General features: G+C 44.1%; 1 protein-coding gene across 18 annotated transcripts in view; it reads right to left on the minus strand.

Annotated features, from left to right (window-relative positions):
* The window catches only part of OSBPL6 (oxysterol binding protein like 6), a 207412-nt gene that overhangs the window by 52725 nt on the left and 138291 nt on the right, over nucleotides 1-16396 (minus strand). For all 18 annotated transcript variants that reach the window (XM_082689387.1, XM_082689383.1, XM_082689385.1 and 15 more), the window contains 5 exons: nucleotides 9132-9254; nucleotides 6656-6709; nucleotides 5367-5480; nucleotides 5062-5232; nucleotides 2342-2474 (listed from right to left, as the gene is read on the minus strand). In XM_082689387.1, coding sequence (XP_082545513.1) covers nucleotides 2342-2474; nucleotides 5062-5232; nucleotides 5367-5480; nucleotides 6656-6709; nucleotides 9132-9254 — 595 coding nt within the window. The remainder of the gene's footprint in view (nucleotides 1-2341; nucleotides 2475-5061; nucleotides 5233-5366; nucleotides 5481-6655; nucleotides 6710-9131; nucleotides 9255-16396) is intronic.

Consider the following 16396-nt stretch of genomic DNA (forward strand, 5'->3'; position numbering starts at 1 on the left):
ACTATGACCACGCCTGTCATCTCCAAAGTGCAGAACACAGTCCTTAGAATCTAGCTGGCCTGGGTTAGCCTGGCAGCCTGACAAGTATTTGCTATGTAACATGAGCTAGTCATTTCACTGAAGTATTGGGTTGCCCGTCTTTAAAAATAGGGTTCACAATCCTGCCTGTGTACTACCGTGAGGATTTACATAAAAACAGGGATGTAAAGTGGTCAGTTCAATATCTGGTCCGTAAGGAGCACCCAATCGACTACAGTCACTGTTACGGAAGCTGAAGGCAGAAGATTCAACCTTGATCATCTCCACAGCCAAGGCAACCAGAGGAGAATCCACTGAAACAGGAAAAAGAAGCTGAAGAAAAAGGGGAAAACTTCATGGGGCTTAAGGGAGAAGTCTCATTAGAGAAGGGGCCACGGGGCAGGTCAGAGAAAGAGGTCTGAGAACTGAGTGGAAATCAGACGGCACCCCGCTACCAAGAACGCCATCTTCATAGAGCCGGAAGGGCAAACATCATATTAGGGAGAGAAGCTGGAGGCTAGGGGCAGAGAGCAGAAGTGAATGAAAGAGAGAGGCTGTCCCCGGGAGAAGGGGGTAATTATTGCACTGAATGCTGAAGGAAACAGGAAGGCAGGACGGAGGACACAGGTGGAGTAGTCAGGATGGGGAGAAGGAGGAGCACCCCTGAGACAGGACAGAAGGCACAAGGGACAAGCCACAGAGCATTCTGAAGCACACAAAGACAAAGGCCTCCCTCGCTCCCCCACCAGCCAGGGGCTTTCCTGGCATCAGAGCCAATGTCTCTTCATTTTGGTCAGAAGAATGGATTTCGTCCCCACATGTGGTTCCAAATCTGCTCAGCAAAGCAGGCAGCCAGGCTCCATGCTGCGAGTGTGCACGAAGCGGCGAAAGTTAGAGGAGAGGCTGAGCTGTCGAGAACGGCAGCTGAGGCAAAAACCGCAGCATTTTAGGAAAGTGAAGGTCTGGCTTCTTTCCCCAACCTGAAGCCCATATACTTGAATGTCTGTGTGTTGTGTGACTACATTCATGTAAAACCCTCTTAATGGAAAGGCAGCTTTATGCTTAGAACATCCCTCTTAATATCATATTTTCACATAAAGATTGAATTTGGGGTGCAAACTCATTTGGGGTGCAAACTCAATGTCTACGGCATTTTGCTTAGCCCAAGGGCTAAGCAAAATGCCGTAGACATTGAGTTAATGCACACGCAGAGCAGAAAAAGAATATTTTTTGTGGTTGGGATCAATATGTATTGCCCACTTTCAATTTTCATTTATTTATAAAAATTTTATTTGTTTATTTGAGAAAGTGAGCAGGAGAAAGAGAGAGATAGCATAGAAGCAGGGACAGAGGGAGAGGGAAAAGCAGGCTCCCCACTGAGCAGGAAGCCCTACAAGGGGCCGATCCTCAGGACCCTGGTATCATGACCTGAGCCAAAGGCACACACTTAACCGACTGAGCCAAAGGCACACACTTAACCGACTGAGCCCTCAGAAAATTTCAATATTTCTAAGTGAGGACATAAGAAAGTACTCTAACATCTACTTTCACCATTATTTCATAAAGGAAAAAAAGACTGAATAAAAATCAGTTAAGCCCATAACTTCATAAAATAATTTAAAAAATTAAATCAATGTAGCAATATTAAACCCTTGCTATGCTATTCTTATTCTCTCAGTTTTGAAGGTCAAAGGAAAACTGTCTCCTAGAATGGATATGGTCTGTGGCAGTTTGGATCAAAATGCTCAGGCGAATTACAAGGGAGCAGCAAAGTTTCTAGAGAGCAAGAGGCTCAGAGATGGCAGGGAGAGGGCATGGTGTCTGAGTTCAGATTATTTAACAACGGACGCAGAATGGAACACCAGTGACAGGGAACTGTGGAGGACAGGTGCCATACACTTGTTCAAGGGCAAGACGAAGCAGCAAAGGAGGCAGCTGGAGAAGGGACCCGGCAACCGTGGAGAGCCGGATGGGGGCACTCTGGGGGCTGTGCTTGGCCATGGGATTGCCCCAAGTCTAGGGAGTGGGAAGCTCATGAAAAAAGAAGGGATCAAGTGGTGAGGTGAGCCTTCAGGGAGGAAGGGGGCTCAGGGCAGGGAAGGGCGGAAGCAGCTATCGCAGGGGTGAGAGTGGGAGAGAAGGCACAGGTAGGGGAAGCTGGGGTCACAGGAAGGGGCAGGGCCTTGTGTGGAAAAATAAGAACAAGGAAAGATGGAGGCCATCAAGGAGGCTGGAGGGGGCAAGGTGCAGCAGCCGTGCGATTCACCGCTCTCATTTTGGTTTTGTCGGCTTCTCCTGGGAGCCCAGCGGGGGAGAGACTAACCTTCCGCACACCTGTCCATTTCTTCCGAGTCCTGTAACCAGGCTGCCACTTTGCTCTGGCCTGTCGTGCAGGTCGCGGGGAGGCTGTTGCTGCACGGCAAAGGAGACTGCCATGGAAAGTTGTTTGGTGGCACCTACAATGAACAAAGCGGGGTGTACAGGTGAGCAGGTACCTGTATATTTAGGTGAGTTTTAAATTTTTTTGAGGTATCCTCAAAGTGACCTCAAAAAAGAGAGGAAGAAAGAGCACACTCGAAATCCGAAGGAAGCTTCTAGGCTAAACCTGTACATGCCCAGCGAAGCCCAAATTCATAAGGAGTGACACTCATTAAGCTCTCTCCACCACACAGGGAAGGGGACAAGGCTTAAGCAAGTATGTGAGAGCTCATCCTCCCAAGGGCATACCAGCTTGAGGAGTTTAACTGGCTCAGCAGGCCTTATCTGACATAGGGTCCTTACGCTGTACTTTCAACTCAGGATTGAAGGCCTTTCCTTCCCCAAATCTCTCTGCTCCCTTACCATCAGCTCAAGACCTCGTCAGCCACATGTGATTCCTAAATACATTACCCACCACCAAGCAACCCTGCAATGCTTTGAATGCATTTTAAAAACTGTAGTCTATAAAAAGGCAGTCTCAGCAAATTATTATTACCCACAGCTGATAGACTTTCCAGTAAAGGGATTTTATGTGATACAAAGTCGCAGGAGGTAAAGAGATCATACAGTGAGTTCAATGAACACTTAGTTGAAAGCAGAAGCTTACTTCTGAAAAAGCTGAAACAACTCTAAAACTCCATATTTGACTTTCACATTCAATTGTAATTGATCGTGTCTGTTCTAAATCATCACGAACCGAATGATACACATATTTAGCAAACCCAGACTTATTTATTACCCACATAGGGCCACAAACCAATTAGCCTTCAGGAGTCTCATAATTTGATGCTTAAAATGCAAGGCAAGGGATTAAAAAGCTCTCTTCATTCTTTATTGCATCTTGCGAAACATAATGGAAATCTTGCCCCGAGTTCCATCTTGGAAGTGTGTCGTTCATAACTCCAGCAACAGACCTTCTACGAAAACCAGAGTTGAAGGGCTTTCTTATTCCAAGGCAAACAGTGCAGAGGAACTGGTTTCAGTTCTCCATTCTCAGCTATCACCCAAGTTATTTAATAAATAACACAAGGGATGAAAATAATACATCTTTTATCAACAGTCTATGCTCAAAATGCCCACAGAAGCAGAAGAACCAAAGGATGAAACATTCAGATTTTTAAAATATCCATCTGGGCTATATTTCTTGTTTAGCTGGGATGAATCCGGGGATTCATTCTATTCTGTGGCGAGAATACAGGGGCCCAGGGAAACCAGAGGATGATCTTAGTCATCTTATGTGGGGTCCCTCAGTAAGTGCCCTATTTCCCACCCTCTGACCTCCTGGTTCCTTTTCACTTCAGAACTGGTTAGTAGTAGGGTTAAACCACTACCCTGTTCCTAGGAGGATGATCTTGATGGAACCGTCCTTAGCAAGGATATAACCAGAATGAAGTAAGGTTTAAGAGCCTTGGGAAATACAATTAATAGGATTTAACAAAAATTACTTAAGTAACTTCCATTGAAATACTGAAGAGTGAATATAAGAGTATTTCATTTCATCTGATTTGGCTGATCTTGAAGATTCCATGAGGTTTTTCAGTGTTATGCTAAGGAAACTTGGAATATATACAGTACATATATCCATAAGTAAGACAACAGAGAAGGGCAGAATCTTCACTGAAAGGTTCTTAAACCCAACTCCTGATGGTGGCCTGTTATTCACAGATGTCTGTGTTCTCAATGGCAGGTGCAAAGTGGCGGCTGGAACACCCCTGGTCATCACAATGTGGCTATGGTCCAGAAAACTTAATTACTGAATCAAAGGCAGAGACAGTGGTCACCCCGCCTCTTGTCTTCACCTTAGTTTTTTAACAGGGAACACCTCTAGCTTTTCAGCCACATAAAAAAATAAACTCTTAATGTAGCCCAAAAAACAGCTTCAGCCTCCCTTAATTTGGTACCTGGTGTAATGGGAAGGGCATGGATTTTGGAAAAGGGAGATGAGGATTCAGATTCTGGCTCAGCTGTTTCACAGCCAAGTCACTTCTGAAAACATTTTTTTTTTGTTTTTTGTTTTTTTAACTGTATCTGAGCTCGGGCTATATAAAGATTAGACATGAGTGAATGTCAAATGGTTAACACAGTGTCTCGCCATTCAGTCCACTATGTGTATTAAGGTCACATTCTCTAGCCAATTTACCCTAACCTCGTGAGGAAATTCAATGGTCTCTCTCTGGGTCTTGTAATATAGTACAGCTCCAGACAAGGAAGCAAGTTTCATTTTTAAAACTTTGTGGTCTTCTTATTACTACCCAGGAAGATACCAGTTTCTAGGGGCCAGTTAACCAAATGTTCACTCTACTTCCTAATATCCCTACAAAGTCATATAAAATTAGGATGTGGTCCATATGTACAAAGGACAAGTAATTGGTAACTCTCTTGGTGATCCACATTTCTACCTAATCTATAACTGTGATTAACTCTGATGCCTAGTGTCACTGTTGTCCTGAGGATTAGTTGACAAAATAAACCTTCTCTTCCCGGTTTGTCAAATGAGACCCAGTTATGTGCCTACATAATTGCCCAAGCAATTTCTGGGCTGATTTTCATATAACAAAGTCACACCTTTCCATCCACAACAGAAACATTAGCAGCTGGTGAGGATTCGGCAGTGGAGGTTGAAGGAAATATGTGAAAACTAGCATCTCTCGGTGACCTGACAATTTCATTTTGCCTGTACAATCGATGATGGCGGAGTTTGGAGACCCACGCATCAAACCAGTCCTGGGATTTCACCTGAAACAAAGAACAAGAAGAGACAGTAAGGGTGGAACCAATCTCCAATTTACCACTGGCACAGGCAAGTGAATTCCCCTGATAATGGCAGAGAAACTCTTCTCTGTTCTCAAACTATTGAAAAGTGACTTTACCTTCAAATGATAGATGTGCTCTTCTGTGTCAAGGTCTATTCTCCGAGCTTTCTTTTTAATTGACATGACCGAGAGTCCGACATCGATGCTTCCATGGACCTTCCCCTTTTGAATCTGAAGTCAGAAGACTAGTAAATAGGCTAGAAGGATATATGACTTTCTGTGTTTCTTTACTGAAGCGAGGGTAATGGAATCTTTAACTTATCTATGGGAGATGGAATACCACACCTCCTTTACAAAGAGAAAATGGTTTACATCCTTAATCTGAGAACAGCTGGAGCTGCTGTGACTTCCCACCAATTTTAACAAACAAGACTATTCATTTCTTTTCCTTTTTTCAATTTGTTTTTAGTAATCTCTACACCCAATGTGGGGCTTGAACTCATGACCCCAAGATCAAGAGTCACATGTTCTATCAACTGAGCCAGCCAGGTGCCCCAAGACTACGGGTTTCTGGCATAATTTACAATGCTAATTTTCATAATTCTAGATTGCACAGTTTATATCCCCCCAAAAGCTATGTTTAGTGGTTCCTAAAATAACTATGATCAATCTTTGACCTACAACCCAGAATATCCCCCAAGTAATCAACCAGAAGCCAGCTGCTGAGGCCGAACTGGGCAGCTGGGACTAAGAGCTCAGAGCAGTCGGTGCTTCCTCTGGTTGCCCTTGTCCGATCAAGGACACACGGCTGATTCGATGGAGGAGATGGGGACAAAACAGAACCCTGACTTATTTCCCTCTGCCACACTGACAAGACGGATGGTATCTTCCAGTTTTACATGCAAACAACTACTTCAAGAAGATAATTTATAATGATGTTAGTGAGTTAGGATTTCCAAGATAAAAGGATGTGTGAAACAGAAATGAAGTTCATAAGATCGGTTTCAAAAGGATATAGATAAGAACAAAGGTTGCTTTAAATCTCAAAATAAAGCACAGAAAGCATAGCTTATTGAGAGATGCAGGAAAAAAAATCTATTTGGGTTTTCTCTCCAAGACAGAAGGGGTCATTTTGTTAGTGCATCACATGTAGGTTTAACCTTCTGTTCTTAACGACATCCATGACAATTGTTAAATTAAATCTTCATGCTCCAGTTAGAGATTTTTATGCTAGCATGAGCACAAGCATAAAACACACCTTGCCTGGAACATGGAAGTCTGGGAGCTTGTTACATCTGACAGGCACACAAATGCACAAAGCTGGGAACTACGTCACAAGGCTTGCACAACGGTGGTGTTTACTCACTTTAAAACCATCTTTGAAACATGTCCTGCGTGCTACTTACATCGAGTGGTGCCTTTGAATACTTTAACATTCCATTATCCAGGACAAAAAAACGCTGCAAGAACCAAACAAGCCCGTTACCGGGTGCATTCTGAATCATATAGAACAGTCACAAGTGTGCGGCTAATGTGGTTTGGCATTTAGCAATCAGTATGTTTGATCATTTTCATGTATTTGAATTCAGTGCACCTGGTCATCATCGGTCACATTAACTGGTCAGGAAATCTGAGCTTGAATTTCGTCTCATCAGCCAACTAGGGTTTTGGGTTTTTTGCTTTATTGTTGTGGTGGTTTCATCATGGTTTTCCTCGGAGGGAGGGGGGCTGGGGGGCTAGAATCTCAGATCCTCAGCCATGACTTTCTGAATGAATCAAACTGGGGTGTTTTTGAAAGTAAGAAATGAGAAGAACTCAGTTGAGGTCACAGTGATTCTGTGAGGAGCTTCACCAGAGGGACTTTTTTTCACCCTGGATGTAAACTCCTACATTTCCCTGGATATCATGGAAAATTCCTGAAAATGCTCAAGTCTGGTACGGGAGTCGGTGAACTAGAAGGAGCTTTAGCAATATACTTGCATCTCCACTTAGCAAAATGCTTACATTTCACTTTTAGTATAAGATATTAAATATTGTTTCTGAGTTACTTTAAGAGCAAAAAAAATAAAAGAGAAAAAGATTTTTGGCAGTTTTTGTGTCCTCCAAGATGCTCCTGGTCCAGTCCAAATGAATCTAGCCATCATTGCTTCACAATCGCGCAGAAACCCTCTGCTGACTTCCTTTCCCGGGGCAATTCACAAGGGAAAGAACAGCTCTCAGAACCCAATTGAACAATGGGGTCCAGTGCTCTCCTATAGTCTCCACAGATGCAAGGAGTCTTTCTATTGTTGGAAAATTTCTCTGCTGGGAAGGTTTTATGCGATTCGGGAACACTTAGCTGCCGCGGTGGTAAGCAGTCAGGCTCAGGTACTACTCTGCACGGAACTCAGAGAAGGTCAGAAAAACCCCTTCAACACAGGTTCTAGGGCAATAAGTGAGCCTTGGAAGAAAGCATCTCCACAGCTGAAAAACACTTCATTACTCAATCACCCATGGCTTGGGCTATCAAATAGGCTATTACTTGAATAAATATCTGTGGCATTAGAGCCCAGGAGAACAGGCAATGCAAGTGAGAACCTCTTACTATTTACATAGAAAAGTGCTCAAAGGCATGGCCCAGAAAGAGTGGCTGTTAAACCACAGTCAGTCTGGCTGAGATGTGGACCTGAGAATGCGATCAATGAGCGATTCAGAGAGCATGGGTTTCTTTGACTTCTTTTTTCTCCTTTTCCATTTCTACCTATCAAAGAATGTGAGCGAGGATCATCTATTGTGTGATCACAGGGGAAGAGATTAGCAGGGCCACTGATTCGAGGAGCCGCAAAGTAATGAGGCCAGCATGAAAAACACAAGGTGATTCTAGGAAGGAGTATGACCAGGGGGCCAAAATCCAAGGAAGAATAAGGGTAGAGAGAAATTCCAGGTATTGGGATAATATTATGGCTTCACAGGAGACTGAGGAGGCTTCTGACAAGTGACAAGAAACACTAGTCAGAAACCTCTTGGACCTATTTTTACTTCACCCTCAGAGTCAGGGGACGGGGGCAACATTTTCCATCAATTAACTTTAAATCTTTCCCTTAAATGGCAAAAAAGCTATTTCCTAAGGACCCAGTGATTTCGGAGACAGTACTGGTGGTCTATCGAAGGGCTGATACTGAAAATGGAGGACAATTTTCTCCTTCTTAGCACTACAGTATTCTCCTTACTCAGGTAATTGCAACAGCGCAGTACCAAATACTTGCTCCATAATTAAAACTGGAAGACGGAGAAAGGATGTGGGGCAGGGGGAGAAGAACAAGCCACATCCTTCCGAGGGTGGTCAACAGACTTCCAAGATCAGTGACTGAGCATCTCCAGTTTGCACTGGTAACAATCATTCCAAGACTTCATCCTAAGGACTTACACAGACATTTGTGTGGGAGGATGGTCATCACAACACCATAACAGTAAAAAAGTCAGACATATCTTCCATGTCCAGCAATAGGAAATTGGTTCAATCATGGTGGAATATCTAACAAAAATCCATCCAATGGAACATATGTATACATTTAAAAACATATCTTTAATAAGCACATAGTCATATTATTATTGTTTAATATTCATATTATTTCTAAATGAAAAGCAGCAGAGTAGACAACATGTACAAGCTGGACATTAACTATCATGTAAAATATGTTTTCTCTGCATACCGATATTACAGATCTCAGTCTTAAATAGGTAGAATAGGAGGAAGCCTATACAGTTAAAAAAAAAAAATAGAAAGGCTGTAACAGTTACTTTATGCATACAAACATACTCTCTGATTTCCACCTAATGACACCAAATAAGATCCTCTCTAGGACAAAGACGATCTGAAGGTGAATACGATGAAAATGGTACCTTGTGCCAGCCTTTTAAAGGCCATTTTCTTTTCTTCAGCATAAAGCCTTCATGCTTGTCTGGTCTCTGGACATTGGTTTGGCCTATTTTCAGCCCTTCTATAATTTCCCAGCTGTCAGCTTCCTGAGAGAAAAGAAGAAAAACTAAATCACATGTTTTTCAGTGTTTGATGACACGGTCAAAGCGGACTCTTAAGTAGAAGCTGCTTTTGAAGGAACACCGGACGCACCAGGAGTATGATCCCCATCCTGGTGCAAAGTCTAACATTCGACACAGCGTTGTGCTGGTAAGTGAAGATAAAATGAGTTTCCAGGTAAACCTGGATGCTCACAGGCCCATCTGAGAGGGCTGGCCGCTGGACTTAGGGGCAGAATGGAGTTTTGATGTCATGCACTTGGAAGGTTTAAAATACATTTTTCCAGAGAGTTCATCTCTGGGCACCAAGCCACTTGAACAGTTGAAGGGAAGGCTGTTTTGATGACAAGTGTTCAATTAGTGCAGAGTCCCGGCCTTCTGTGCAAAATGGAAAGGCCACAGTGTTCTGAGTGGCCCATTACCTACTCGACTAGAGGTGGTGCCGTGGGCTGCATGCATTTCAGAGCTCACAGGACGTGCCCTGCTAACCACAACCCCCAGAAGTCCATGCTTTTGAAGACACGCATCCTGAGAAACACGCATGCTTAGGAGCCCACGGAAAGAGCACCAGATCTCAGGCCAGAAATCTGGGATCCTAGAGGCTACATGATCATCCTCCTTTGTTAAAAACAGACCAAATCATGGTTTCTTCTTTTAAAGATGCGTTCTGTTTGTCTATGATGTCTACATTTTTTAATGAGCTGTCAACATTTAAAAGTCAGAAGATTTCAGATGTAAAAAACATCTGAATTTTGGGGCACCTGGGTGGCTCAGTAGGTTAAGCAACTGCTTTTGGCTCAGGTCATGATCCCGAGGTCCGGAGATCAAGCCCTGCATCGGGATCCCTGCTCAGTGGGGAGCCTGCTTCTCCTTCTCCCTTTGCCTGCCACTCTGCCTACTTGTGCTCTCTCTCTGTCAAATAAGTAAATAAATAAAATATTTTTTTTTAAAAAATCTGAATTTTGAGTGTCTTATTCAAGTCTATGAGATCTGACAGCACTGGCCCTGCCACGAGGGAAGTCGTCAGCTTGTCACAGTGCCCTTTGGGCCTGTCTCCATGTTAGATACGTGGCCCCTAGCAGCATTCCAGGTTTTCAGATCACTGGACCAGGTGATTCCTAAGGGCCTTTGCAGCTCCAAAGTAACTGCAGACCCGACCATCACTGATATTCTAGATCTCAGGCATGTGATGCAATGGGGCAGCAGAGGCAGGAGCAACAAGGTCACACCCCACACACAACGACTCCAACCCCTCCCACCGCACAGGGAAGCCCAGTCTCTCAGAATAACTGCTCGGCGGGCTCAGCTTCGGAAAGCTGGGTGTAGCGCCATCAGGAGGGCAGGGCTCTCTGAGGAATGCCCCATCTCAAACTGACTTGGGAAACTGCCTTCCAAAGAGATACAGTCTATTAGGAATCATCCTTCAACCACAGACCAGAGGCTTCAACAGGAATGGCTGATGCATTCCACCTCAGGGCCGATGGGCCTGCTGGTGCAAAGGTCTAGGTGGCGACTGCCCAGAACCTGCTGAAGAGCCATGAGGCTCTGACAAGGCCCAGAGGCACAGGTGCCATGACCAGTTACTGACGCTGGCCCTGGGGCTGGGAAGGGAGGGGCTGAGAGAGTTACCTACCATTCCCCTTTTCCTTTTTCCCTCCCTTCTAGGGGGGGTTTCCCTCCCAGAAACCCCTTACCCTAGGGCCAAGTCACATCTCTGTTTAAGGTCAAGTAGGTATAAACGGGGGTGTGCTTTTTCACAGTAAGTTATGTTTCTAGGACATGCAGCTGAACATTGCTTCATTCTAGCATCACTAAGCCTAGAAGACACTCCTGGCTTATAAAAAGCCCTCTCACTCAACATCGTCCCTCTGTTCTTCCAAATCCAACTCTAAATGCTCCCTCCACTGGACAAAGAAAACCAATCTGAGACCAGTGCCATTTGTTAGTCTACTTGGTCATCCATGAGGGGTCCCCTGTGAATGAACTATTTACTTTACAAAAACACACTTACTGGTATCCACATATCAGCCTTAAGAACCTTTACAGTATTTGTAAGTGTCTCCTTACACACAGCCCAAGAAATAATTTTCTACTTGAAGATGACACTGTCAGAAACTGTGATTGAGCTGGTCAAAACTGTTAATTAGATACAGCAATTTATTTATTTATTTATTTTAAGAGAAAGAGAGTGCATGAGCAGGGAGGGAGGGGTAAAGGGAGACAGAGAGAGAGAATCCCAAGCAGGCTCCATGCCCAGTGTGGAGCTCCATGCAGGGTTTGATCTCGTGTCCCTGAGATCATGACCTGAGCCAAATTCATGAGTTGGATGTTTAATCAACTGAGCTACTCGGGCACTGCTAGATATAGTAAGTTTTTAAATAATATTTCTGATGAGACAATTTCAGGCTATATACCATGTTTTTTTGGACAATACTAGTACAGGTGGCATTCTGGTCCAGAGCACAAAGTAGGGTGCTCTGGTATTCCCATTTTAAAATACTGAACTGGAACTCAACAAATCAGCATTGTTTATGAATGTTAGAATAATTAAAGAAAATACTAGGTTCTACTACCACCAGAAAAGTAAATTAAAATTTTCATAAAAATGAAAGCTTTCTACTGATTTCTTTTTTTTTTTTTTAAAGATTTTATTTATTTATTTGACAGAGAGAAATCACAAGTAGATGGAGAGGCAGGCAGAGAGAGAGAGAGGGAAGCAGGTCCCTCGCTTGAGCAGAGAGCCCGATGCAGGACTCGATCCCAGGACCCTGAGATCATGACCCGAGCCGAAGGCAGCGGCTTAACCCACTGAGCCACCCAGGCGCCCTCTACTGATTTCTTTTTAAAAGTTTGATACAATCAAGTAGTTAAAGAAAACTCTATATGTGTAAATATATTCATTAGAGTTTTCTGTTCTTAGATAGCAGCTGTATTTAATGACATTTCTATTTTTAGTAGCCCTATCCATGGATAGCATCTCTAGAACAACATTTTCATTTTAAGCTAGATCTTATTTGAAGGCTAGTATTCATCTTTGACTTATTCTGTGTGTGTGTATGATGTGCGTATATATGTGATATGTGTGTGTATATACAGAATGTGTATATACATCTTTTATACTTATATATGTATATATATTTATATATGGTGTGTGTGTGTGTGTGTTGAAGAATACACTGGAAAACTTGTAAAATGGAAGTATTTAATAAATATAGTGCTTTTTGGATTTTTTCCTAATTAAACACGGACTATAATACCAACTTATTGCTATGGTGCTATGGCTACTGATTTCTATCACATAGGTTTTTTTTTTAATTTAACTACAGAGGAGGGAAAAAAAGGGATGAGATAGAAAAGGCAAGAAATTAAAATGTATTTTTAAAGAGAAATGCAGTAGCTCCAAACAAATAACTCCATTTGCTCTAATCCAATGTTACTAAAGCCAAAGGAAATTGAAAAGAATCCTAATACAGTTCTTACCGTTAAATAAGCTGTCAAACTGACAAAGAGGCAAGGAGGTGAATCCAGAGCAAACAACATTCTCCCTATTTCAATTATAATGCTGATGAGAGTGCTGTAAATAAGGCGTGTAAGATATGGAAACCGCCCATCTCCGTACTTACTACCACCCACCTCTATGCCTAGTAGACTAGGTTGACCTCAAGAAAGTTAATATCACTTTCTGAAAACTGAAGAATTTTTTTGTTATTTCAACTGATCCTAATTTTCTGTTTTAAAGTCTCCAATTTTTGTTGGTTTACTTAAAATAGAAACAGAGTCAAAAGCCCTAATGTGATCATATCAGGACCGGAGTCAGATACACAAGCATTTTTGCTGTTCCAGAAATACGCTTTTTATCTAATAATAACTAAAAAGAGAAAGTTATCTGATAACAGCCCCTAGTCTGCTCAACAGAGACATTTCCTTTCTCCAGAGTCTCTCTAGATGCAGGACAGCCGGGGGCAGGTGGTCTGGGAATGTGCTGCCGAAGGTGTAAACACCAAACAAAGGAGGTCAACAGATCCTGAGTCAGGACACTGCGTACTTCAGTGTTGTTCCACCACCCACCGGGGCCCAGGAAGCCTGTCTTCTTGCCAATGGACTGAGAGAGGGTGAGGTGCTATGGTCCCTGGAAGGGATGGGACCCTCTGATTTCATGAGGCCCCCGGAGATACGGTACCTATGAAGATAAAACCCACCGCAACAAGAGTAGCAGTCCTAGAGCAGGATCCACGGAGGATAACGGGAAGCGGATGCTGTTGGAGCCCGACCCAGATGCCCCCATCAGGCCAGCGGATCCTGCCCCAGTTGCCTGGGCGAGAATCTCCCTCCTCCACAGCTGCGGCATTTACAGCTCAGCCTCTCCCTCCCTCAAGACTCTCACCTACTGAAGGACACAAGAGTACAAACAGCCGAGGGAACAAAAAGTCCCTGCCTCAGGATGACAGCAAATCTGTGGTCCAATCCATGCTCCAGGGCTCACCCAGGGAACAGGGTCCAGGGGGAACTCCAGCGCAAACCCCTTCCCGCACTGCCCTCGCCTCTTCGCTTCTCCTTGCTCCCGAGGGCTCTCCCTCAATAAATCACAAACCGCCTACGCCAAGTCCCCCTTCTAGACGACCCGATGTAAGACAGAAGGTAAGCTAAAGTAAGAGATGTCGTAAGCACAGCCATAGGCTGGGGCAGAGGAGGCATGGTGGAGGGAGGAGCAGCCTTTGAAGGAGTCCTGGGGGCCTGGCTTAGAAGAGTAGGAGTTTGGGGTGCCTGGGTGGCTCAGTGGGTTAAGCCTCTGCCTTTGGCTCAGGTCATGATCTCAGGATCCTGGGATTGAGTCCCGCATCAGGCTCTCTGCCCCACAGGGAGCCTGCTTCCTCCTCTCTCTCTCTCTGCCTGCCTCTCCGCCTACTTGTGATCTCTCTGTCAAATAAATAAATAAAAATCTGTTAAAAAAAAAAAAAAGTAGGAATTTTAGCAAGGCACAGGAGAGACTCCAGAAGGAGCAGACATGCCGCACTGCAGGAGAGCAAGAGCACGGCCAGGATCAGGAACTGTGCGCAAACGGACGTAGCCAGAGTATACAGTCAGACGCCAAGGATGCTAGCGGTGCACGTGGTGGGAGACGAGGGACCAGAGAAAGCCTCGTGGGCATCTGCTCTTTATTACTGTTCTTATACTAGACCGCTAGTTTATTACACGAGGATAAAACTCGGGAAGAGCTGGACGGAAGAGTCACAGAGGGCAACTCTCGGCACGGGGTGCGGAGCTTCCATGCCCTCAGCTTCCGTGCCCTCTGCAGGGGTGGCAATCCCCCAGGGCCTCCCTGTGCTCAACAACCAGAAAGCTCCTCCTGATCTGTGCTTTTTTTTTTTTTTTTTAAAGATTTTATTATTTATTTTATTTGACAGACAGAGATCACAAGTAGGCAGAGAGGCAGACAGAGAGAGAGAGGAGGAAGCAGGCTCCCTGCTGAGCAGAAAGCCCGATAAGGGGCACGATCCCAGTTGGATCATGACCTGAGCCAAAGGCAGAGGCTTTAACCCACTGAGCCACCCAGGCGCCCCCTGATCTGTGCTTTTAATACCAGCATCTCTCCTTTCTGTTTCTGCGTGTCCGTCTCAGAGGTCTCCTGTCACCGTGTATCTCCCACCATCCTGGTTTCTGGCACACACGTCACGGCTATCTGACTCTGGACAGCTAACTTAGTGATGCCCCAAGTCTCAGTTTTCCTTCTCAGCAAAATGAGAAGAACATTGGTAGTCACTTCGTTGAGGAGGCTGATGTTGGAAAAGAGTGTCTGTACTGATCCAATGCCTGGGACAAAGGAGATGCTCAAGAAATGTGAGCTGCCTTGCCTACTGCCTCAGTATTTACTTCTCTCTCTCCACTAGCTGCCTGTGAGAGAGAACTGATGTTTTCAAAGAGATGACTAGTTGTAGTTACCAGGTAGGCATTCTCTCTGTTTGCCGTTCAAATAGAAATCAGATCATCTTCTCTTTCTCTCTAAATTATTTTTTAAGTTTGATAACCCCCTTTCCTTAGTTCTGCAGTCTACTCCAGTCCAGTACCACAAACTTTATAACTTGCAATGTCTTCCAAACATAAAGAGCACAAGCATATATATTCCATACCATGAAGTATGTTCTTTCCTTAAAGGATTCTGTTTAGCATGGGATAAGCGAAGTGGAAGAACCAGTGATAAATATTTCAAAGTCCTTTTGGGGAAATAAAGTGCTAGTTTTATATTTCCATTCCAAATCCCCAAGCATTCTATTCTCTGAGTTTCTCCAGAAGAGAGGCAGCCCACTGAAGAAAACTGCAGGGAGTAGAGCAAGGGGTAGGGATGAATAGGATAGCATCTCCTCAACTTTTCTTTACGAAAAGTTTTCGTAAAAAATTTGTTTGAGACACAAATGAATTTAGATGTCTTCCCAGTCTAAGAAAGAGAAGGCTTCTGAAGGGAGGGAATGCTGGGTTCCATTAAACAAAAGAGGTTTTCATCAGTAGCCTGCGGTGTTCTCCTCAGAGCTCACAGAAAGGAAGGCCTGGGACTCTGAATGTCCAACAGCCCCTCCAGGCAGGTGCTACTGGACCTACAGCGGGGCTAGAACTGAAATAGTCTTAAGTCTGAATCCCTGCCCTGCCACTGAACAGCTTTTTCAGACTTTGAGCAAGTTCCTCATTCTCGGTTTCCATATTGTAAACGTAATAGATACCTACAGTGCACGGAGCTGTTAACAAGGGTTCTGTTCAATGGGATCGTGTATTTAAGCACCTGGCACCTTTCCTGGGGATAATCATGTACACAGGCAATCATGATAGCTCTTGCTGCTGTTGTTAGTACTGTGATTTTTTGCTGGGCCCAGTGATTTTTTTTTTTATTAGCTTGATGTAGAAATAGCTGCTCATGTCTCCAACAGGAGAATGACCATGGTTTCTCTTCATTTAAACTAAAGAGTATTTCGGATCTTTGTAGTCCTGCAATTCCCAGCAAAATATACTTTAATCTGTTCCTCCCCCACACCGGGCAGAGAAAGTCAACATACTGGAGATAGAAAGATGTGGCAGCAGAGGCCCATGGGAGGAATCCCAGCTACCCTAAGGGAAGTCAGGTGGAAGGCCTGTTTATAGTC

Source organism: Mustela nivalis (assembly GCF_964662115.1).
Source record: "Mustela nivalis genome assembly, chromosome: 11".
Lineage (NCBI taxonomy): Eukaryota > Metazoa > Chordata > Mammalia > Carnivora > Mustelidae > Mustela > Mustela nivalis.